General features: G+C 52.8%; 1 protein-coding gene across 2 annotated transcripts; it reads left to right on the top strand.

Moving 5' to 3' along the window:
- The first annotated feature begins 935 nt into the window (after positions 1-935).
- On the top strand, positions 936-22448 carry SNX27 (sorting nexin 27). Of its 2 annotated transcripts, none has more exons than XM_040332453.1 (13): positions 936-1219; positions 5642-5873; positions 7420-7612; positions 8003-8067; positions 8501-8605; positions 9944-10022; positions 12268-12431; positions 12546-12635; positions 16461-16610; positions 16694-16822; positions 16905-16964; positions 17048-17096; positions 18750-22448. In XM_040332453.1, exons 1-13 carry the CDS (start codon positions 1005-1007, stop codon positions 18788-18790), a joined length of 1572 nt encoding a protein of 523 aa, XP_040188387.1. In that variant the 5' UTR covers positions 936-1004; the 3' UTR covers positions 18791-22448. The 2 variants fall into 2 exon arrangements, with proteins under 2 accessions (XP_040188387.1, XP_040188386.1); XM_040332452.1 differs by having other exon boundaries at positions 937-1219; positions 17048-17110.
- The last annotated feature ends 651 nt before the right edge of the window (positions 22449-23099 follow it).

The raw sequence follows: 23099 nt of genomic DNA, 5'->3' as shown, positions 1-23099 counted from the left end.
GGGTACTGGAGGGGGAAATACCGGGGGGCACTGAATACTGGAGGGGGGAATACCAGGGAGGGATGAATACTGGAGGGGAAATACCAGGGGGCACTGAATACTGGGGGGGGCACTGGAGGGGGAAATACCAGGGGGCACTGAATACTGGAGGGGGGAATACCAGGGGGGGATGAATACTGGAGGGGAAATACCAGGGGGGCACTGAATACTGGGGGGGGGGGAATACTGGGGGGCACTGAATACTGGAGGGGGAAATACTGGGGGGAACAAATACTGGGGGGCACTGAATACTGGAGGGGGAGAATACTGGGGGGGAACAAATACTGGGGGGGCACTGAATACTGGAGGGGGAGAATACTGGGGGGGAACAAATACTGGGGGGCACTGAATACTGGAGGGCGGAATACCGAGGGGGGGGGAATTCTGGGAGTTTTCCAGTCAGGCTCCAGGAGGTACATGACAAGCCCCCACCTATAAGAAGGTTGTTCTCCTCAGTCAGAGGCGCCCCCTACCTGCAGAGGCAGATTTTTCGGTAAAAGGTGAACTATCCCTTTAAAAATATTTACAGAAATGACACAGGGTAATTTTTTTATTGATACATGAGGAGAATATTTACTAATTAATCGATAATTACCTGATCTGTATCGATATTCTCCACATTCAGACATAACTGCCCCTCCCCTTCCCCCTCTGGTGGCATTCCAGGTCCTCGCCTCATCTTTCCCGCCTCTTTACCTCAGACCCGTCACGTGACGCCGCTGCCCTCCATGTCAGCTCCTTTCACTCCGCCCCGGAGACAGCTCCCGGTTTTGATTGGCCGCCGCCTCAGCTGTCACAGCGCCGATTGGATGCCCGACCCGGGTCTGTGGTTGGCCACAGCGGACACCCCTCCGGAGTCCCACTGGTTGCTCTGTATCCCGGCCCCTCCCCTTGGCCTGACAGTTCTTCCGCACTGCATCTCCCGGCATGCCCCGGTGCGGGTCCCGTGACTGGATGCGGCCAAGATGGCGGATGAGCGGAGCGGGGGCCCGCGGGTGGTGCGGATAGTGAAGTCGGAGTCCGGTTACGGGTTCAATGTACGGGGACAGGTCAGCGAGGGCGGCCAACTGAGGAGCATCAACGGGGAGCTGTACGCCCCTCTACAGCATGTCAGCGCCGTACTACCGGGGGGAGCCGCCGACCGAGCCGGGATCCGCAAGGGGGACCGGATACTGGAAGTGTGAGTACCGGGGGGACCGGATACTGGAGGGGGGAGCACCGGGGGGACCGGATACTGGAGGGGGGGACCGGATACTGGAGGGGGGAGCACCGAATCCAAAAGGGGAAGTACCGGGGAGAGGGGGCACCGAATCCGAAAGGGGGGGGGACACTGGGAGGAGGGGGCACCAAATCCCAGGGGGGGGGGTGGCACTGAATCCAGGAGGGGGAGCACCGGAGGAAGGGGGGCACTGGAAGAAGGGGGGCACCGAGTCCAGGAGAGGGGGGGCACCGGAGGAAGGGGGGCACCGAGTCCAGGAGAGGGGGGGCACCGGAGGAAGGGGGGCACCGAGTCCAGGAGAGGGGGGCACCGGAAGAAGGGGGCACCGAGTCCAGGAGGGGGGAAGCACAGGAGGAAGGGGGCACCGAGTCCAGGAGGGGGGAAGCACAGGAGGAAGGGGGCACTGAATCCAGGAGGGGGGAGCACCGGAGGAAGGGGGCACCGAATCCAGGAGGGGGGAGCACCGGAGGAAGGGGACACCGAGTCCAGGAGGGGGGAAGCACAGGAGGAAGGGGGCACTGAGTCCAGGAGAGGGGGGCACCGGAGGAAGGGGGGCACCGAGTCCAGGAGAGGGGGGCACTGGAGGAAGGGGGGCACCGAGTCCAGGAGAGGGGGGCACTGGAGGAAGGGGGCACCGAATCCAGAAGAGGGGGAGCACCAGAGGAAGGGGGGCACTGAGTCCAGGAGGGGGGAGGAAGGGGGCACCAAGTCCAGAAGGGGGGAAGCACCGGAGGAAGGGGGCAGGAGGGGGGCAGCACCGGAGGAAGGGGCGGCACCGAATCCAGGAGGAAGGTTGGCACCGAATCCAGGAGAGGGGGGGCACCGGAGGAAGGAGGCACTGAATTCAGGAGATGGGAGGGCACCGGAAGAAGGGAGCACCGAATCCAGGAGAGGGGGGGCACCGAGTCTAGGAGAGGGGGGGAGCGCTTGTAGATAGGGGGGCACCGAATCCAGGAGAGGGGGGGAGCGCTTGTAGATAGGGGGGCACCGAATCCAGGAGAGGGGGGGAGCGCTTGTAGATAGGGGGGCACCGAATCCAGGAGAGGGGGGGAGCGCTTGTAGATAGGGGGGCACCGAATCCAGGAGAGGGGGGGAGCGCTTGTAGATAGGGGGGCACCGAATCCAGGAGAGGGGGGGAGCGCTTGTAGATAGGGGGGCACCGAATCCAGGAGAGGGGGGGAGCGCTTGTAGATAGGGGGAGCACCGAATCCAGGAGAGGGGGGGGAGCGCTTGTAGATAGGGGAGCACCGAATCCAGGAGAGGGGGGGGAGCGCTTGTAGATAGGGGGAGCACCGAATCCAGGAGAGGGGGGGAGCGCTTGTAGATGGGGGGGGCACCGAATCCAGGAGAGGGGGGGAGCGCTTGTAGATGGGGGGGCACCGAATCCAGGAGAGGGGGGGAGCGCTTGTAGATGGGGGGGGCACCGAATCCAGGAGAGGGGGGGAGCGCTTGTAGATAGGGGGGCACCGAATCCAGGAGGGGGGAGCGCTTGTAGATAGGGGGGCACCGAATCCAGGAGAGGGGGGGAGCGCTTGTAGATAGGGGGGCACCGAATCCAGGAGAGGGGGGGGAGCGCTTGTAGATGGGGGGGCACCGAATCCAGGAGAGGGGGGGAGCGCTTGTAGATAGGGGGGCACCGAATCCAGGAGAGGGGGGGAGCGCTTGTAGATAGGGGGGCACCGAATCCAGGAGGGGGGAGCGCCGGAGGAAGGGGGGCACCGAATCCAGAAGAGGGGGGGTTGGATGACACTGAATCCTAGAGGGGGAGGGGCATTTGTATGGCGCCCCCTTTAATCTGATCACTAAAATCTAGGGGAACCAATCACCTTCAGACGTTACCTGATTAGTAAATAGAGTCCACCTGTGTGTCATGTAATCTCAGTATAAATACAGCTGTTCTGTGAAGCCCTCAGAGGTTTGTTGGAGAAGCTTAGTGAACAAGACGGCATCATGAAGGCCGAGGAACGTGATTATCTTTGATCACCAATCCTGAGCCTCTTCCCCGTCGGATGGCGTCCTGTATGTCTCTGATTTGTTATGCAATCTCCGGGGGGGGGGGGGGGGGGGACGGTCCCTCTTGAGCCATCGGACATCCTGCTTTGTGGTCTGGAGCTTCTCTCAGACGCAGGAAGGAAGTGGGAGGCGGAGCTTCAGAAGAGTCTCTGTCATGTGACTGACATCCCGTCACTGAGAGGTCACATGACTTCCCAGCATAGGGGCCAATGCATGACCAGAGAAGTAGTACTGAGCAGAGTCCATACATACAGAATAAGGAGAGATACCGAGAATTACACCCGACATACAGGACAGGAGAAGTAGTACTGTGCAGAGTCCATACATACAGAATAAGAGGAGATACCGAGAATTACACCCGACATACAGGACAGGAGAAGTAGTACTGAGCAGAGTCCATACATACAGAATAAGGAGAGATACCGAGAATTACACCCGACATACAGGACAGGAGAAGTAGTACTGTGCAGAGTCCATACATACAGAATAAGAACAGATACCGAGAATTACACCCGACATACAGGACAGGAGAAGTAGTACTGTGCAGAGTCCATACATACAGAATAAGAGGAGATACCGAGAATTACACCCGACATACAGGACAGGAGAAGTAGTACTGTGCAGAGTCCATACATACAGAATAAGAGGAGATACCGAGAATTACACCCGACATACAGGACAGGGGAAGTAGTACTGTGCAGAGTCCATACATACAGAATAAGAGGAGATACCGAGAATTACACCCGACATACAGGACAAGGGAAGTAGTACTGTGCAGAGTCCATACATACAGAATAAGGAGAGATACCGAGAATTACACCCGACATACAGGACAGGAGAAGTAGTACTGTGCAGAGCCCATACATACAGAATAAGAGGAGATACCGAGAATTACACCCGACATACAGGACAGGAGAAGTAGTACTGTGCAGAGTCCATACATACAGAATAAGAGGAGATACCGAGAATTACACCCGGCATACAGGACAGGAGAAGTAGTACTGTGCAGAGTCCATACATACAGAATAAGAGGAGATACCGAGAATTACACCCGACATACAGGACAGGAGAAGTAGTACTGTGCAGAGTCCATACATACAGAATAAGAGGAGATACCGAGAATTACACCCGACATACAGGACAGGAGAAGTAGTACTGTGCAGAGTCCATACATACAGAATAAGAACAGATACCGAGAATTACACCCGACATACAGGACAGGAGAAGTAGTACTGTGCAGAGTCCATACATACAGAATAAGGACAGATATCGAGAATTACACCCGACATACAGGACAAGGGAAGTAGTACTGTGCAGAGTCCATACATACAGAATAAGAGGAGATACCGAGAATTACACCCGACATACAGGACAGGAGAAGTAGTACTGTGCAGAGTCCATACATACAGAATAAGGACAGATACCGAGAATTACACCCGACATACAGGACAGGAGAAGTAGTACTGTGCAGAGTCCATACATACAGAATAAGAGGAGATACCGAGAATTACACCCGACATACAGGACAGGAGAAGTAGTACTGTGCAGAGTCCATACATACAGAATAAGAGGAGATACCGAGAATTACACCCGACATACAGGACAGGAGAAGTAGTACTGTGCAGAGTCCATACATACAGAATAAGAGGAGATACCGAGAATTACACCCGACATACAGGACAGGAGAAGTAGTACTGTGCAGAGTCCATACATACAGAATAAGAAGAGATACCGAGAATTACACCCGACATACAGGACAGGGGAAGTAGTACTGTGCAGAGTCCATACATACAGAATAAGAGGAGATACCGAGAATTACACCCGACATACAGGACAGGAGAAGTAGTACTGTGCAGAGTCCATACATACAGAATAAGGAGAGATACCGAGAATTACACCCGACATACAGGACAGGAGAAGTAGTACTGTGCAGAGTCCATACATACAGAATAAGAGGAGATACCGAGAATTACACCCGACATACAGGACAGGAGAAGTAGTACTGTGCAGAGTCCATACATACAGAATAAGAAGAGATACCGAGAATTACACCCGACATACAGGACAGGAGAAGTAGTACTGTGCAGAGTCCGTACATACAGAATAAGAGGAGATACCGAGAATTACACCCGACATACAGGACAGGAGAAGTAGTACTGTGCAGAGTCCATACATACAGGATAAGAGGAGATACCGAGAATTACACCCGACATACAGGACAGGAGAAGTAGTACTGTGCAGAGTCCATACATACAGAGCAAGGACAGATACAGAGAATTGAGTGTTTGGTGGGAATGTGATTTTCTTCTCTGTCCTATTGGTTGGTTGCATGTATAAACCCCACCCCCTCGGTCTCTCCTCCAATCACAGGAACGGTGTCAATGTAGAAGGGGCCACCCACAAACAAGTGGTGGATCTGATCCGGGCCGGAGAGAAGGAGTTGGTCCTCACCGTTCTGTCCGTCCCGCCACACGAAGCCGAGAACCTGGACCCCAGCGACGACTCCTCGGGACAGTCCTTCTACGACTACACCGAGAAACAGGCCGTGCCCATCTCCATCCCCACCTACAAACACGTGGAGCAGGGCGGGGAGAAGTTTGTGGTGAGTGGGGGGGAGGGGCTCGGGTATATGCGGGACCATGGCTGGATGTTACCAGGTCACTGTAGTTAGAAGGTAAAGGTGGGGTTAGGGGGTCGGAGATGACCAGGTCACTGTAGTTGGGGAGGTAGAGGTGGGGTTAGGTGGTCGGAGGTGACCAGGTCACCGTAGTTGGGGAGGTAGAGGTGGGGTTAGGTGGTCGGAGGTGACCAGGTCACCGTAGTTGGGGAGGTAGAGGTAGGGTTATTGAGTCGGAGGTGACCAGGTCACCGTAGTTGGGGAGGTAGAGGTGGGGTTGGGTGGTCGGAAATGACCAGGTCACCGTAGTTGGGGAGGTAGAGGTGGGGTTAGGGGGTCGGAGGTGACCAGGTCACCGTAGTTGGGGAGGTAGAGGTGGGGTTGGGTGGTCGGAAATGACCAGGTCACCGTAGTTGGGGAGGTAGAGGTGGGTTAAGTGGTCGGAGATGACCGGGTCACTGTAGTTGGGGAGGTAGGCTCAGGTGGTCGGAGGGGGTCACTGTAGCTGGACGGCAGGGTCAGAAGGTAACCAGGTCACTAGTTGGGAGGCTCAGGTGGCCGGAGGTGACCAGATCACTGTAGTTGGGTGGCAGAAGTAGGGTCAGTAGGTTGGAGGGGACCAGATCACTGTAGTTGGGTGGCAGAAGTAGGGTCAGTAGGTTGGAGGTGACCAGATCACTGTAGTTAGGTGGCAGAAGTAAGGTCAGGAGGTTGGAGGGGACCAGATCACTGTAGTTGGGTGGCAGAGGTAGAATTAGGTGGTTGGAGGGGACCAAGTCACTGTAGTTGGGAGGTAAGGTCAGACGGTCAAGGTAACCAGGTCACTTGTTGGGAGGCTCAGGTGGCCGGAGGTGACCAGGTCAGTGTAGTTGGGTGGCAGAGGTAGGGTCAGGAGGTTGGAGGGCACATGTCACAAGTTGGGTGGCTGAGTCAGGGTCAGGAGGGTGGATGGGGACCAGGTCACTGTAGTTGGGTGGCAGGGGTAGGGTCAGGAGGTCAGAGGGGACCATGTCATTAGTTGGGTGGCAGAAGTAGGGTCAGGTGGCCAGAGATGACCAGGTCACTAGTTGGGTGGCTGAGTCAGGGTCAGGTGGCTGGAGGTGACCAGGTCACTAGTTGGGTGGCTGAGTCAGGGTCAGGTGGCTGGAGGTGACCAGGTCACTAGTTGGGTGGCTGAGTCAGGGTCAGGAGGTTGGAGGTGACCAGGTCACTGTAGTTGGGAGATAAGGTCAGACAGTCCAGGTAACCAGGTCACTAGTTGGGAGGCTCAGGTGGCCGGAGGTGACCAGGTCAGTGTAGTTGGGTGGCAGAGGTAGGGTCATGAGGTTGGAGGGGGCCAGGTCCCTAGTTGGGTGGCAGAGGTAGGGTTAGGAGGGGGACAGGTCACTAGTTGGGAGGCAGGAGGTTGGGTAAGGTGGCCAGGTCACTGTAGTTGGGCGTCGGGGTCAGGAGGTCGGAGGTGACAGGTCACGGTTTGTGTACGGTGTTTCGGGTGGGTGGTGACACCGCGGTCTGTGTTTTTCGGTTTCAGGTTTATAACGTCTACATGGCCGGCAGGCAGCTGTGCTCCAAACGATACCGGGAATTCGCCATCCTGAGCCAGAACCTCAAACGGGAGTTTGCCAACTTCACCTTCCCCCGACTACCGGGCAAGTGGCCCTTCTCACTGTCCGAGCAACAGCTGGACGCCAGGAGGCGGGGCTTAGAGGAATTCCTGGAGAAAGGTATCCAATCGTGCTTCACTGTCAGTTGTGCGCCCAATCACATCTTCCCGGGACTGTTATCTTTTAGATTCCTTGGCCTTTCTTTTCCTTCCTTCCTTCCTTCCTTCCTTCCTTCCTTCCTTCCTTCCTTCCTCCTCCCTTCTCCTGTCTCCTCCTCCCTTCTCCTGTCTCCTCCTCCCTTCTCCTGTCTCCTCCTCCCTTCTCCTGTCTCCTCCTCCCTTCTCCTGTCTCCTCCTCCCTTCTCCTGTCTCCTCCTCCCTTCTCCTGTCTCCTTCTCCGGTCTCCTCCTCCCTCTTTTTTTCTTCTTCTCCTCCTTCTTCTTCCTTCTTCCTTCTTCTTTCTTTTTTTCCCCCCTGTGATTGGACTGACGCGTTTCTCTCTTTGGCGCAGTTTGCTCTATACGGGTGATCGGGGAAAGTGACATCATGCAGGAGTTCCTGTCCGAGTCCGATGAGGTAAGGACCGCCCTCTCCTGTGTCCTTACCGTAGATGAGCTGTGTATTGTATACTATTGTCATTTCTTTATTCAATAAAGTTCTCGTTTTGAAAAAAAAAAAACTCCCATCCGTTTTAATATCACAGTGCTGCTGATTTCCCGCCGCCTCTTTGGAGTCACTTCCTGTCTACAATGACGGCCCCCGGTATTTCTCAGCGCGGGTTTCCTGAAGTGTAATGGGTGCTACTTGTCTCCCTTTGAAGCCCCTCCCCTGACAACGCAGGAGAAAGTTGAGAGCGTTGTCACCCTGTAACAGGAAGTGCCTGGACAAAGACCCTTTATGGCGGGATCACCGGGGATGGAGAGCTGCAGATTTATAAAGATGGCTTTCAACATGACAATAAAATGTTTCTGGTGACCTCATCATGTGACCCTTCTGACTCCTCCCACAGAATTACAACGGGGTGTCCGACGTAGAACTCCGCATTGCGTTACCGGACAAGACCACCGCCACTGTCCGCGTCAAGAAGAACAGCACCACCGACCAGGTGTACCAGGTATGGGGGGAGGGGCTTCTGCCTGAGTCCTGGTATGGGGGGGGCACCATCAAGGGGAGGGGCTTCTGCCTGAATCCAGATATGGGGGTTACCACCCTATTGAGGGGAGGGGCCTCTGCTTGAATCCAGGTATGGCGGTGACCACCTTATTGGGAGGAGGGGCTTCTGCCTGAATCCAGATATGGGGGTGACCACCTTATTGAGGGGAGGGGCCTCTGCCTGAGTCCAGGTATGGGGGTGACCACCCTTTGAGGGGAGGAGCTTGTGCTTTAATCCAGGTAAAGAGTGACACCCTTATTGAGGGGAGTGGCTTCTAAGTCCAGGCAGAGAGGGGCGGGGGGGCTTTTGTCTGCAGTCAGTCATGGGGTTACCCTCTCTTATTGGGTCATCTGGTATAGGGGCACCTTTTTTTAATGGGAGGGGCTTCTGTCTGCATCCAGTTATAGGGGGGGACCCTCTTTTTGGGGTGGGGCAGGTATAAGGGGACCTTCTCTTTGGGGGAGGGGCTTCTGCTGAATCCAGGTATAGGGGACCCTCTTATTGGGGGAGGGGCTTCTGTCTACACCCAGGTATAGGAGGACCCTCTTATTGGGGGAGGGGCTTCTGTCTGCACCCAGGTATAGGAGGACCCTCTTATTGGGGGAGGAGCTTCTGTCTGCACCCAGGTATAGGGGGACCCTCTTATTGGGGGAGGGGCTTCTGTCTGCACCCAGGTATAGGGGGACCCTCTTATTGGGGGAGGGGCTTCTGTCTGCACCCAGGTATAGGGGGACCCTCTTATTGGGGGAGGGGCTTCTGTCTGCACCCAGGTATAGGGGGACCCTCTTATTGGAGGGGAGGGGCTTCTGTCTGCACCCAGGTATAGGGGAACCCTCTTATTGGGGGGAGGGGCTTCTGTCTGCATCCAGGTATAGGAGGACCCTCTTATTGGGGGGGGAGGGGCTTCTGTCTGCACCCAGGTATAGGGGAACCCTCTTATTGGGGGGGGGGGGGGGGGGCTTCTGTCTGCACCCAGGTATAGGGGGACCCTCTTATTGGGGGGAGGGGCTTCTGTCTGCACCCAGGTATAGGGGGACCCTCTTATTGGAGGGGGGGGGCTTCTGTCTGCACCCAGGTATAGGGGGACCCTCTTATTGGAGGGGAGGGGCTTCTGTCTGCACCCAGGTATAGGGGGACCCTCTTATTGGGGGGAGGGGCTTCTGTCTGCACCCAGGTATAGGGGAACCCTCTTATTGGGGGGAGGGGCTTCTGTCTGCATCCAGGTATAGGGGGACCCTCTTATTGGGGGCGGGGCTTGTGTCTGTGTCCGCTCACCCCCTCGCTCTCCCTCCCCCACAGGCCCTCGCTGCCAAGATCGGAATGGACGGCATCACCGCCAACTACTTTGCCCTGTTTGAGGTCATTAATCATTCCTTTGGTCAGTAAGCTGCGGCTCGTCTTTCTCTTCTTCTCTCTCAGGATTTGTATTTGACCCTCTGTAGTGTTTTTATGTCACTGAAAGTCCAACTCCGGCCAAAACCTTGGCAAAGAAATGCGTTTGCTGCTCATTAACCCGTCACATACCGGGCGCGTCCTGCACCCTGAACTGCCGATGAATATCAGAAGACGCATCCGGTGTTACAGCGCCGTGCTGGGGTGACTTTATTATCCCGAAACGGCCTCTTCTTCTGCATGACGGTCCTCCCAAGACGAGATGGGGGGGGGGGGGGGCTCTCTGAGGCAGCAAAGTTACACCTGCTTTAACTGCCGCCGGGATGAGGTTCCCATTGAGAAGATTTATCCCCACTTCCTGTCAGGACAGGAAGTGATGGGAAATCTCTTTAACCGGGACACATACAAAAACAATGTGGGGGGGTGGTTTACAGACAGAATTAAAAATAGGACAGATATATATTTAGTCTTTCATGGCCCCCTCCATCCCTGGCAACATAATTTTTTTAAATAAAACCTTTTTTTTTTATTATTATTTTTTATTATAAAAAATATTATTATTATTATTTTTATTATATTAATATTATAATATTAATATATATTTTTTTATTATTATATTAATAATATAATAAAAAATATATCTTTTTTTTTTTTTTTTTCCTCACAGAAGAAATTTAGGGTCTTTTTGACCCCAGATCTCCCCATAAAGAGGACCTGTCATCCCCCTATATCCATTACAAGTGATGTTTATAGTCCTTATAATAGGAATAAAAGTGGTAAAAAATAAATAAAGGGGTTCTGTGTGACATGTTGGTTATCGATTTATTCGGCATAACATCATCTTTTATATTTGTATAAAAAAACTGCTGTAAATAATTTGGTGTGTGTGTTTTGTATGTTTGAAATTTTTGTTTTTTAAAAAAACACTGCACAAATACCGTGTGACACCAAAAAATTGCAAAGACCACCAATTTATTCTCTAGGGTCTCTGCTAAAAAAAAAATACTCACAAAGTGCCAGAGGAGAACAGCAAGGGGTTATAATATATGTTGTGGGTTGGATTTCAGGGTCCCCCCCCCCCCAGTAGTGTTTCTGTGGCAGTTGCTTAGATATGTAGAAGGGGGGATGGGGCTGTCGGGTTGTGTGTGGGTGGGCGGGCTGTCGGGATGGGGCTGTCGGTTGTGTGTGGGCGGGCGGGCTGGCTATCGGTTGTGTGTGTGTGTGGGTGGGCGGGCGGGCTGGCTGTCGGTTGTGTGTGTGTGGGCGGACGGGCTGGCTGTCGGTTGTGCGGGCGGGCTGGCTGTCGGTTGTGTGTGCGGGCGGGCTGGCTGTCGGTTGTGTGTGCGGGCGGGCTGGCTGTCGGTTGTGTGTGTGTGTGTGGGCGGGCTGGCTGGCTGTCGGTTGTGTGTGTGTGTGGGCGGGCTGTCGGTTGTGTGTGTGTGCGGGCTGTCGGTTGTGTGTGTGGGCGGGCTGTTGTGTGTGTATGGGCGGGCTGGCTGGCTGTCGGTTTTGTGTGCGGGCTGGCTGGCTGTCGGTTGTGTGTGGGCGGGCTGGCTGTCGGTTGTGTGTGGGCGGGCTGGCTGTCGGTTGTGTGTGTGTGTGGGCGGGCTGGCTGTCGGTTGTGTGTGTGTGTGGGCGGGCTGGCTGTCGGTTGTGTGTGTGTGCGGGCGGGCTGGCTGTCGGTTGTGTGTGTGTGCGGGCGGGCTGGCTGTCGGTTGTGTGTGTGTGTGTGGGCGGGCGGGCTGGCTGTCGGTTGTGTGTGTGGGCGGGCAGGCTGGCTGTCGGTTGTGTGTGTGGGCGGGCTGGCTGTCGGTTGTGTGTGTGGGCGGGCTGGCTGTCGGTTGTGTGTGGGCGGGCTGGCTGGCTGTCGGTTGTGTGTGCGGGCTGGCTGGCTGTCGGTTGTGTGTGTGTGTGTGTGTGTGTGTGTGTGTGTGTGTGTGTGTGTGTGTGTGTGTGTGTGTGTGTGTGTGTGTGGGCTGGCTGGCTGTCGGTTGTGTGTGTGTGGGCGGGCTGTCGGTTGTGTGTGGGCGCTGGCTGGTTGTGTGTGTGTGTGTGTGTGTGTGCGGGCTGTCGGTTGTGTGTGCGGGTGGGCGGGCTGGCTGTCGGTTGTGTGGGCGGGCTGGCTGTCGGTTGTGGGCGGGCGGGCGGGCTGTCGGTTGTGTGTGGGCGGGTGGGCTGTCGGTTGTGTGTGGCGGTTGTCGGTGACGCGGCGGCTCTGCGTTTTCTCTCAGTCAGGAAATTGGCCCCCAACGAGTTCCCTCACAAGCTCTACGTCCAGAACTACACCTCGGCGGTGCCGGGGACCTGCCTCACCGTGCGCAAGTGGCTGTTCACCACCTCCGAGGAGCCTCTGCTGAAGGACAACGACCTGGCCGTCTCCTTCTTCTTCCACCAGGTGAGGCTCGGTGCGCCTCGGTAGACTTCCCCTTTTTATGACAGGCTGTCAGCAGGTCCTTATTACCTCCATAGAGTGAGAGCGCTAATCTTCTTCTTCTCATCTGGTTTGCAGGCGGTGGATGACGTGAAGCGCGGTTATATTAAGGCGGACGACAAATCCTACCAATTACAGAAGCTCTGTGAGCAGCGGAAAATGTTAATGGTAAGAAGAGCCCCTCCCTCTTTTCCCTAACATCTCCTCCAGTCTTTTTTTATAAATATATATAATTATTAATAATATATATTTTATTATAAAAAAAGATATATAAAATATTTAATAATAATTTAAAAAAATATATAATAAAAACAATTTTATATTTAGATTAGATTATATTTTTTTAATTATTATTTATATATGAAATTATTTAAGAAGAATTAGTAATATATATTATAATTAAATATATATATTTTATTATTGTATATTTAAATTATTAAAAATGTTTATCATTTTTTTTATAAAATATATACTATTAATAATTTTTCTCTTCCGTTCATGGACGGACACAGCAGCATTGACCTTAGGGTTATATATCCTTCCTTTCAGGAGAGACTAGGCAGAAAAAACAGCACTTCAAATTGTTAAAACGCTTCTCTCAGTACAGCACCTCCCAGGGGGCGGGTCCCCCAGGTACATCCCACTCTCTGGAACATCCAGCCTCAGTTTTTTTTCTGCCTAGCGTCAGGAGAGGACATTGCCTTTCTGGAGCCCATGTGTTCTGGAGCTTTTTTGCGATTTTTCGCTTTTATTTGATTTTTTTTTTCCTGCATTTTTGGATCCTGGGATTTACAATCAACATTCGACTGGGTGACAGGCTGGATCTTGATCCTTGTAGTCCCCCCATGTTCTTCAATCGAGCGGGTGCCGGTCTTTAGCTAGGCCGTCCACGACCTCCCCCGTTGCTCCAGGGGCGGCCGGTGAGCTATATGCTACAGGGCGCACCTATGACCGGTCTCTATGGCTGTGTCGCAGTGTGCCGGGCCGACAGCCATGCCGTATATACCAGCGGACGTTGGGTCTGTCTGGAATGCCTCCAGCCGGTGGTCGCAGGATGGGTAAGTATTATGCCCTTGCCTCGTTGGGGTGTTTTCGGCTGGTGCATTCCTGCGGAGGTCGACTGAGGGTTCGCCCTGCTTTCCTCTCTCCCTTCCTCTCTCTCCTTCCCCATTCTGGGTGGCGGCTGTGAGGTGGGGGGGGTCCACCTGGGGAGCTCTGTTACTGCCGGGGGGGCTGTGCTGCTATGGGGTGCTATTGTTTTTTTATTGTGCCTATGTGCCTGTGTATGCTGGACAGTGTTCTGCTGTGTGTTTAAACACGTGTACGGCCTCTATTTTACCGGTGGAAGCTCGGCTGCAGCAGCGGAAGTCGCGCACATCCTCCGGTGGGCCGAAAGTTACGTTCCGGCTCTGTCGGCCGTGTACATTCCAGGGGGGGGCTGAAATGGCAAGCCGACTAAGTCGCCAAAAGCTAGACCAAGGAGAATGGTCGCTACACCCTGAGGTGTTTCAGAGTCTGTGCCAAAAAATGGGGCACTCCAGACGTGGATCTTCTAGCGTCCCGTCTCAATCGGAAGGTGTCACGGTTTGTGACCAGGTCGAGGGACGCTTCAGATGCGTTGGCGCCATGGGGTCACTATCGCCTAATATACGCCTTCCCTCCCCTGCAGCTTCTTCCTCGGTGGAAGCCGAGGGGATACCAACAATCCTGATCGCCCTGGTACGCGGACCTGGTGCGCCTGGTGGCAGACGTTCCCTGGCGTCTACCCCTGAGAAGACCTTCTGTCACAGGGTCCTATCTTTCACCCTGCTTTACAGTCGCTGGCTTTAACGGCGTGGCTGTTGAGAGCCAGGTGTTGAAGGACCGAGGTCTGTCGGGCTTGGTGATCTCTACCATGCTGCATGCACGGAAGTCTACTTCACAAAAGATTTACCATCGTACGTGGAAGGCCTTACATCTCCATGTGTGAGGAGATGAGTTGGCACCCCGTGCATACGTGATGTCCCGGATTCTGCTGTTCTTACAGCGTGGAGTGGATCATGCTCTCGCCTTAAGTACGGTGAAGAGTCAGATCTCGGCTCTAGCTGTCTACTTTCAGAGACCCTTGGCGTCACACTCCTTGGTGCATACGTTTGTGCAGGGGGTCCGACATGTGGCCCCTCCTGTGCGTCCTCCGCTACCTCCATGGGACTTGAATTTAGTCCTCTCGGTGCTTCAAGAAGCTTTGTTTGAGAACATTCGGAAGATCCCTTTTGTTGACTGTCCCAGAAGGTGTTTTTTCTGGTGGCAATTACCTCGGTCAGACGGGTATCGGAACTGGCGGCCTTGTCCTGCAAGGCTCCCTACTTGGTCATCCATGAGGATAAGGTGCTGCTGCGGCCGCAGCCGTCATTCCTTTCAAAGGTTGTTCCGGCTTTTCACATTAAAGGGGAGTTCCACCCACAATTTCACTTTTTAAATATTAATACCCCTGTAATACACACGCTTAATGTATTCTAGTAAAGTTAGTCTGTAAACTAAGGTCTGTTTTGTTAGGTTGTTACAGCAATTAAATCGTTTATAATCTAGAAATAGACCGTGGCCATCTTAAGTGTGGGCATCATGAAGCCAGACTGTATGACTTCCTGGATTTCAGCTTTGCATATCTCGCACATGCTCAGTGCACAAGCAATGTAATAGGTTTCAGTCAGGTTTGCAAGGACTACTGGGAAACATGATGCCTATCCCAGAAACCCTTGCAAATAGCCATGTGACCTTATTAGCCTAGGCAAATAAGGAGGAGGAAGCAATGAAGGACTACAAAATAAAGGTATTTACAAGCAACAAATTAAATAAAAATTGTCCATTCTGAACACTATGAGATTAGAGCATGCAGCACAGACAAACATAAAAAAATGGGTGGAACTCCACTTTAATGAGGACATTGTTTTTCCATCCTTATGTCCTCGGCCGTTAAACCCGAAGGAGGCCACTTTGCATTCCTTGGACGTGGTTTGGGCCCTACGGGTGTACTTGTCTGCTACGGCTCCATTCCGGAAGTCGCACTCACTGTTCGTGTCGGTGACTGGTCCTAAGAAAGGTCTGGCGGTCTTGTCGGCCACCATTTCTAGGTGGATCAGACAGGTCGTGCTCGAGGCCTATGCCCTAAAGGGGCGGGCGCCTCCCTTTCAGGTTACGGCGCATTCGACCAGGGCGATTGGTGCCTCTTGGGCTTTCCACCATCAACCTTCTGTTTTACAGGTGTGTAAGGCGGCGACCTGGTGGTCAATCCACACCTTCTCAAAATTTTACAAGGTGGATGTGAGTGCGTCTTCGGATGCCTCCTTTGGCCGCAAGGTTTTACAGGCGGCAGTTTAAGGTTGAAGTTCCTCCGTTGAGTAACTCCGGTTTTGTTTGGGGGTGTAGCTTGGTTTGCTGTGTTTTTTTTTTTTTTTTACCACCCCTCAATTTTTTGACACTGCTTGGGGACGTCCCTAAGGTCAATGCTGCTGTGTCCGTCCATGAACGGAAGAGAAAATAGGATTTTTGTACTCCGTAAAATCCATTTCTCTGAGTTCATGGACGGACACAGCACCCACCCCTCCTTTTGTACTGCTTGTCTACGACCTGAGGCTGGATGTTCCAGAGAGTGGGATGTACCCGGGGGACACTCCCCCTGGGAGGTGCTGTACTGAGAGAAGTGTTTTAACACTTGAAGTGCTTTTTTTTTTTTTTTTTTTTTTCTGCCTAGTCTCTCCTGAAAGGAAGGATATATAACCCTAAGGTCAATGCTGCTGTGTCCGTCCATGAACTCGGAGAAATGGATTTTACGGTGAGTACAAAAATATTATTTTTCTAGGGGGGGGGGGGTAGCAGATCCATCCAGTCCCCACAATTGGGTAGTCGCTGTGCAGCTCTGCTTGTCATGTCTGATCTGCGATCATAGATTTCCTGGAAGTGTGTTTTTTTTTGTTTTTTATATATAACTTGATCTCTCCCTCCCCTCCCCCTCAGTACCTGAACATGCTGCGGAGCTGTGAAGGTTACAACGAGATCATGTTCCCGCACTGTTCCTGCGACTCCCGCCGGAAGGGCCACGTCATCACCGCCATCAGCATCAAGCACTTCAAACTCCTCGCCTGTACGGAGGAGGGGCAGCAAGAGGTGAGCCAATGGGGGGGCAGGTAAAGGGTGGGGGGGGAGCGGGCGGGGCGTCCATCTGGTGACCTGTCCTTCCTACATTCCAGAACCAGGTGATCGCCTTTGAGTGGGACGAGATGCAGAGGTGGGACACGGACGAGGAGGGGATGGCGTTCTGCTTCGAGTATGCCCGGGGGGAGAAGAAGCCCCGATGGGTGAAGATCTTCACTCCGTATGTAAGTACAATCCTGGGGGGGGGGGAGGGGCGGAGAAAGGCCACGCCCACATGTCCTGACGCTTCTGTTCCGTGTTTTGCAGTTTAATTACATGCACGAATGTTTTGAGCGAGTTTTCTGTGAGCTGAAGTGGAGGAGAGAGGTAATTCCATTGTGAGATCCGATCATTCCGATCGTTCCTCCTCTGACCCGAAATCCTGACCTGTCCTCATCTCTCTCCTAAAGGTGGAGGAACAAGCGACCGACAAAGACAACAAGAACTGCACCCATGACAGTACGTGCAGCAAGGTAACCTATCACCCCGGCGCGGCACCATCCTCACCCCCTATCTATCCTACACGGGCACCATCCTCACCCCACCCCCCATCTATCCTACACGGGCACCATCCTCACCCCCCCCCCCCCATCTATCCTACACGGGCACCATCCTCACCCCACCCCCCCATCTATCCTACACTGGGCACCATCCTCACCCCACCCCCCCATCTATCCTACACGGGCACCATCCTCACCCCCCCCCCATCTATCCTACACGGGCACCATCCTCACCCCCCCCCCCATCTATCCTACACGAGCACCATCCTCACCCCTCCCCACCAATCTATCCTACACGAGCACCATCCTCACCCCACCCCCTCATCTATCCTACACGGGCACCATCCTCACCCCACCCCCCCTTCCATCCTACACGGGCACCATCCCCCCCACCAATCTATCCTACACGGGCACCATCCTCACCCCCCCCCCCCCTTCCATCCTACACTGGCACTACCCCCCCCCCCCCATCTATCCATCCTACACAGGCACCGTCCTCACAAACCCCCCCTCCCCCCCATCCATCCTACCTGGGCATTGCTAACCCATCACCACTTCTCTATCCTGACTCTGACCCCCCCCCCTTTCATGTCACCACGGTGCCGGGTCTCCCTCTCATCCTAAGCGTCCGCTTCACCCACAAGGCACGGGGGTCACCTCCTACTCTCTCATCGCTCCGCCCCAATTACGGTTGCGGCCGTCTATTTATAGAGTACCGTTCCACTCTAATATAAATGGGGGCAGGGCTTTATCTGTCCCCGCCCACCTCATTATATCACCGGTGACTGACACCTGGGGGGGGGGGCCAACAATACAATTTGTTCAGGGAAGCCGAGGCATTACAGAGGCGGGGCGGTTATAGTGGCAACATGCAACTTCTATTTTGCTTTATCCTTTATATTTATATAAAAAAAATATATATATATAATTTTGTGTTTTTTTTTATTTTAGAAGTTTTCTTTTGTTTGTGTGATTTTTTTTTTGCATTTTTTTACTGCTTTTTGTGGGGTGTGTTGTGTTGTTTTTTTTTTGGGGGGGGGGCTTTTGTTAGTGTGTGTTTTTTGTTTTGTTGTTTTTTTTTTTATTATTATTATTTATATAATCAGTTTTCTGGGGTTGTGGTTTTAAAAATGTAGTTTTTTGTTATGAATATATTGTAATATAATTTTTTTGATATATTTTAAAATATATTTTACTATAAAATATTTTATATTCTATAATATATTATATTGTGATATGAAATAAATATTCTACTATAATAAAATGAAAATATTCTACTATAAAATAGATTCTACTATAAAATATATTCTACTATAAAATACTATAAAATATATTCTACTATAAAATACTATAAAATATATTATTGTAATATAATATGAAATTAAATATTATACTATAGTATATTACACTATTAAATTATAAAAAATATATTATATTCTACTATTATATACATACCCCCACACACTCCGTGGCCTCGTATTGTAGATGTCCAGGATTGGCGCGGCTTGCTGTTGGCGTCCCCTCCCCGCGGCGCGCTGTGTCAGCCCCTCCTCTGTACTCCGTTGCGGCGCCGCTGTGTCAGTTGGTAATTGTCGCTCTCTCTTCCCCACAGAACATCTTTCAGATTGTGCGATTGCAGCACAAGGACACTAGCACCTAGCAGCCGTGTGCCGGCCTCCTCGGATCAGAACCTGCCCACACCACACCCCCTTCTCCCCCCCCCCTCCCTCGGCGGACCCCTCCCCCCCCGGGGTCACTGCTCGGCAGCATTTCATCGTCATGAAGAGAAGACTGAATTGTTCGACCTCCTCCGGCGCAGGACTCTCGGCTACAGCTCAGTACAGCATGGCGGGAGAGAGGGGGGGGCGGGGCATGTCGCCCGCAAGCCCTTGACTTTTAACAAGGATCCGTGTTTTTTTTTTTTTTTTTTTTTATATCATCAGCGTCATGGAAACCTGAGCAATCCCGGTCTGATACCTCCGGCCCTTCAGTTGCATCGTAGTGCAGATCCCCCTCCCCCACCATCCTCCCTTTTCTGCCCTGCAACCTACCCTGCATGTGTATTAACCCCTCCCCCCTTCCCAATCCTCCTAACACTAAACCCAACACTCTGCACTCTAACCTCAAATCTTAGCTTTGTCACTGGACTGGATTCCGCCGCCCAGCGGCCGGTGCCGAGGCACCAATGGGCATCACTGTCACCAGTTTTTAGGGTTTATTCAGGACCTAGGATCAGTCTCCATCTTTTTCTACCATCACCTGTACATACTTCACCGTTCTTTTACACATTTCATAGTGGGGAGACCACCTCGCTCGTCTGCCTGTCCCCCTCCCCCGCACCTCATTCCCGGGGGAGGGGGGGGGAGAGGTCACAGCACCCTCTTTCCAGGTAAGGGTGTCACTTGGGTTACGTAGGAAGTTTTTGCCGTTTTGGTTGGACGCCTTGCCTTTAGGATCTGCTAGGTTATTGGGTAACCATTGCCCCCTGATCTGTGGGGGAGGGGGTTCCTCTAGGGGGGGCGGGGCTCAGTTCTGTTTTTTGCTGTTTCACGTCAAGTGCTATTATTTTATTTTTTATGTTGCAACTGTCTATTATGTGCCAAACAGTATTAACCGGACCCGGAAAACCAGGACTGGGTCATAGCAATTCGGGACCATTGAGATGACTCCTAGCTGCAGTTCCATAAAAAGGGTTCCGTTGTCGGCTGCCTCAGTGTCCATACTGTGACCTGCTGTGCTAGTCCTGTAATGGGGGACCGGGGTGTGGCAGGGCCCCCGGTTATCTCCTCCTCGGGGCTTCAACTTTTTAATGGCCTTTATTGGATGATCTTACAGCTAACTGAGCAGTGCCCGTCTTTTTAGGCATCCTATACGGCTCTCTGACTGGCCTGTGCTCTCCGAATGTTGTGTGTGTGACTGACTGGCTCGCCATAACCTGAATGTCATTTTGTGATTCTGACCGACTTGTGTGAACTGAATAATCGTGTGACACTCTCTGACCAGCTTGCGTGAAATGAACATCATGTCACTCTCTGACCGGCTTGCGTGAAATGAACATCATGTCACTCTCTGACCGGCTTGCGTGAATTGAACATCATGTCACTCTCTGACCGGCTTGCGTGAATTGAACATTGCATGTCACGCTCTGACTTGCCTGAACTGAGCGTCGCACACCACTCTCTGACCGGCTTGCGTGAAATGAACATCATGTCACTCTCTGACCGGCTTGCGTTAATTGAACATCATGTCACTCTCTGACCGGCTTGCGTTAATTGAACATCATGTCACTCTCTGACTGGCTTGCGTGAATTGAACATTGCATGTCACGCTCTGACTTGCCTGAACTGAGCATCGCGCACCACTCTCTGACCGGCTTGCCTGAATCGAACATTGTGTCGCACTCTGACCGTCTTGGTTGAACATCATGTCACGCTCTGACTTCTGAGAACTGAACGTTGCGTGCCTCTGACCGGCTTGTGTGAACTGAATGTCGTGTTGACTGGCTTGTATGAACTGAACATCGCGTCATGCTCTCTGACTGGCTTGTGTGAACTGAACGTTGCGCACCACTCTCTGACCGGCCTGCGTGACTTGAACATCGTGTCGTGCTCTGACCAGCTTGTGTGAACATCAGTTCGCACTCTGACTTGCGTGAGCTGAACGTAGCGTGCCTCTCTGATTGGCTTGTGGGAACTGAACGTTGTGTCACGCGCTGACTGGCTTCCATGAACTGAACACTGTGTGCCCCTCTCTGACTGGCTTGCGGGAACTGAATGTCGCGTGCCACTCTGACTGGCTTGCGGGAACTGAATGTCGCGTGTCACTCTGACTGGCTTGCGGGAACAGAATGTCGCGTGCCACTCTCTGACTGGCTTGCGGGAACTGAATGTCGCGTGTCACTGACTGGCTTGCGGGAACTGAATGTCGCGTGCCCCTCTGACTGGCTTGCGGGAACTGAATGTCGCGTGCCCCTCTGACTGGCTTGCGGGAACTGAATGTCACGCCTCACTCTCTGACTGGCTTGCGGGAACTGAATGTCGCGTGTCACTCTCTGACTGGCTTGCGGGAACTGAATGTCGGGTGTCACTCTCTGACTGGCTTGCTGGAACTGAATGTCGCGTGTCACTCTCTGACTGGCGGGAACTGAATGTCGCGTGTCACTATCTGACTGGCTTGCAGGAACTGAATGTCGCGTGCCCCTCTCTGACTGGCTTGCAGGAACTGAATGTCGTGTGCCCCTCTGACTGGCTTGCGGGAACTGAATGTCGTGTGCCCCTCTGACTGGCTTGCGGGAACTGAATGTCGCGTGTGACTCTCTGACTGGCTTGCGGGAACTGAATGTCGCGTGCCCCTCTGGCTTGCGGGAACTGAATGTCGCGTGTCACTCTCTGACTGGCTTGCGGGAACTGAATGTCGCGTGTCACTCTGACTGACTGGCTTGCGGGAACTGAATGTCGCGTGTCACTCTCTGACTGGCGGGAACTGAATGTCGCGTGTCACCCTCTGACTGGCTTGCAGGAACTGAATGTCGCGTGCCCCTCTGACTGGCTTGCGGGAACTGAATGTCGTGTGCCCCTCTGACTGGCTTGCGGGAACTGAATGTCGCGTGTCACTCTGACTGACTGGCTTGCGGGAACTGAATGTCGCGTGTCACTCTCTGACTGGCGGGAACTGAATGTCGCGTGTCACTCTCTGACTGGCTTGCGGGAACTGAATGTCGCGTGTCACTCTCTGACTGGCTTGCAGGAACTGAATGTCGCGTGTCACTCTCTGACTGGCTTGCAGGAACTGAATGTCGCGTGTCACTCTCTGACTGGCTTGCAGGAACTGAATGTCGCGTGCCCCTCTGACTGGCTTGCGTGAACGGAATGTCGCGTGTCACTCTCTGACTGGCGGGAACTGAATGTCGCGTGCCCCTCTGACTGGCTTGCGTGAACGGAATGTCGCGTGTCACTCTCTGACTGGCTTGCGGGAACGGAATGTCGCGTGTCACTCTGACTGGCTTGCGGGAACGGAATGTCGTGTGCCACTCTCTGACTGGCTTGCGGGAACTGAATGTCGCGTGTCACTGACTGGCTTGCGGGAACTGAATGTCGCGTGTCACTCTCTGACTGGCTCGCGGGAACTGAAATAAAGGGGAAAACAGGATTTAATAAACGGTGACAGAGAAGACTAACGTAAAGGGTCTGAGAGAAGCTCGAGCTGCTCCACTGTGACCCTCTAAATCGAGAAGGGGGATCTAGAAATGTAACGGGTCCATCACACCAGGGGTGAGAGTCCAGAAGGATATTTTATGGAATGAAAAAAAAAATGAACCAACGCGTTTCGGGAGTTAACGCCCCCTTTATTGACTGCAGCAATGCCTGGGCTTGGAGCGGTTTGGAAAGATGTACAGATCTCCTAGGAGAGGCGCCATTACGCTAGCTGATGTCACATGGGTGACTGGAGGGTTGTTTTATGGCACAATATAAAAAGTCCAACACGTTTCAGAGGCTCGCTCCACCCTGAAGCACTGATGAAGGGAGAGCGAGCCTCCGAAAACTGTTGGGTCTTTTATATTTTCGAACCAAAGAACTAACAGTTTTCGGAGGCTCACGCTCTCTTCATCAGTGCTTCAGGGTGGAGCGAGCCTCTGAAACGTGTTGGCTCTTTGATTTTTAAAAGAGAATATAGATGTATTTTTGAGGCTCGCTTTTCCTTCAGCAGAGCTTTATTGTAGTGTGACCTTTTTAGAAACTTGTTGGTCCTTTTGGATCAAAAATATCAAAGGGCCAACGTGTTTCGGAGGCTTACTAGCCCTTCATCAGGGCTTCAGTGTGGAGTGAGCCTCTGAAACGTGTTGGTTCTTTTATATTTTCGAACCAAAGAACTAACAGTTTTCGGAGGCTCGCTCTCCCTTCATCAGGGCTTCAGGGTGAAGCGAGCCTCTGAAATGTGTTGGTTCCTTTGGTTCGAAAATATA

The sequence above is a fragment of the Rana temporaria genome, chromosome 13, assembly GCF_905171775.1.
Source record: "Rana temporaria chromosome 13, aRanTem1.1, whole genome shotgun sequence".
NCBI classification, from domain to species: Eukaryota; Metazoa; Chordata; class Amphibia; order Anura; family Ranidae; genus Rana; species Rana temporaria.
Note: the sequence above shows the minus strand (reverse complement) of the source record. Positions and strands in the feature narration are given on the sequence as shown.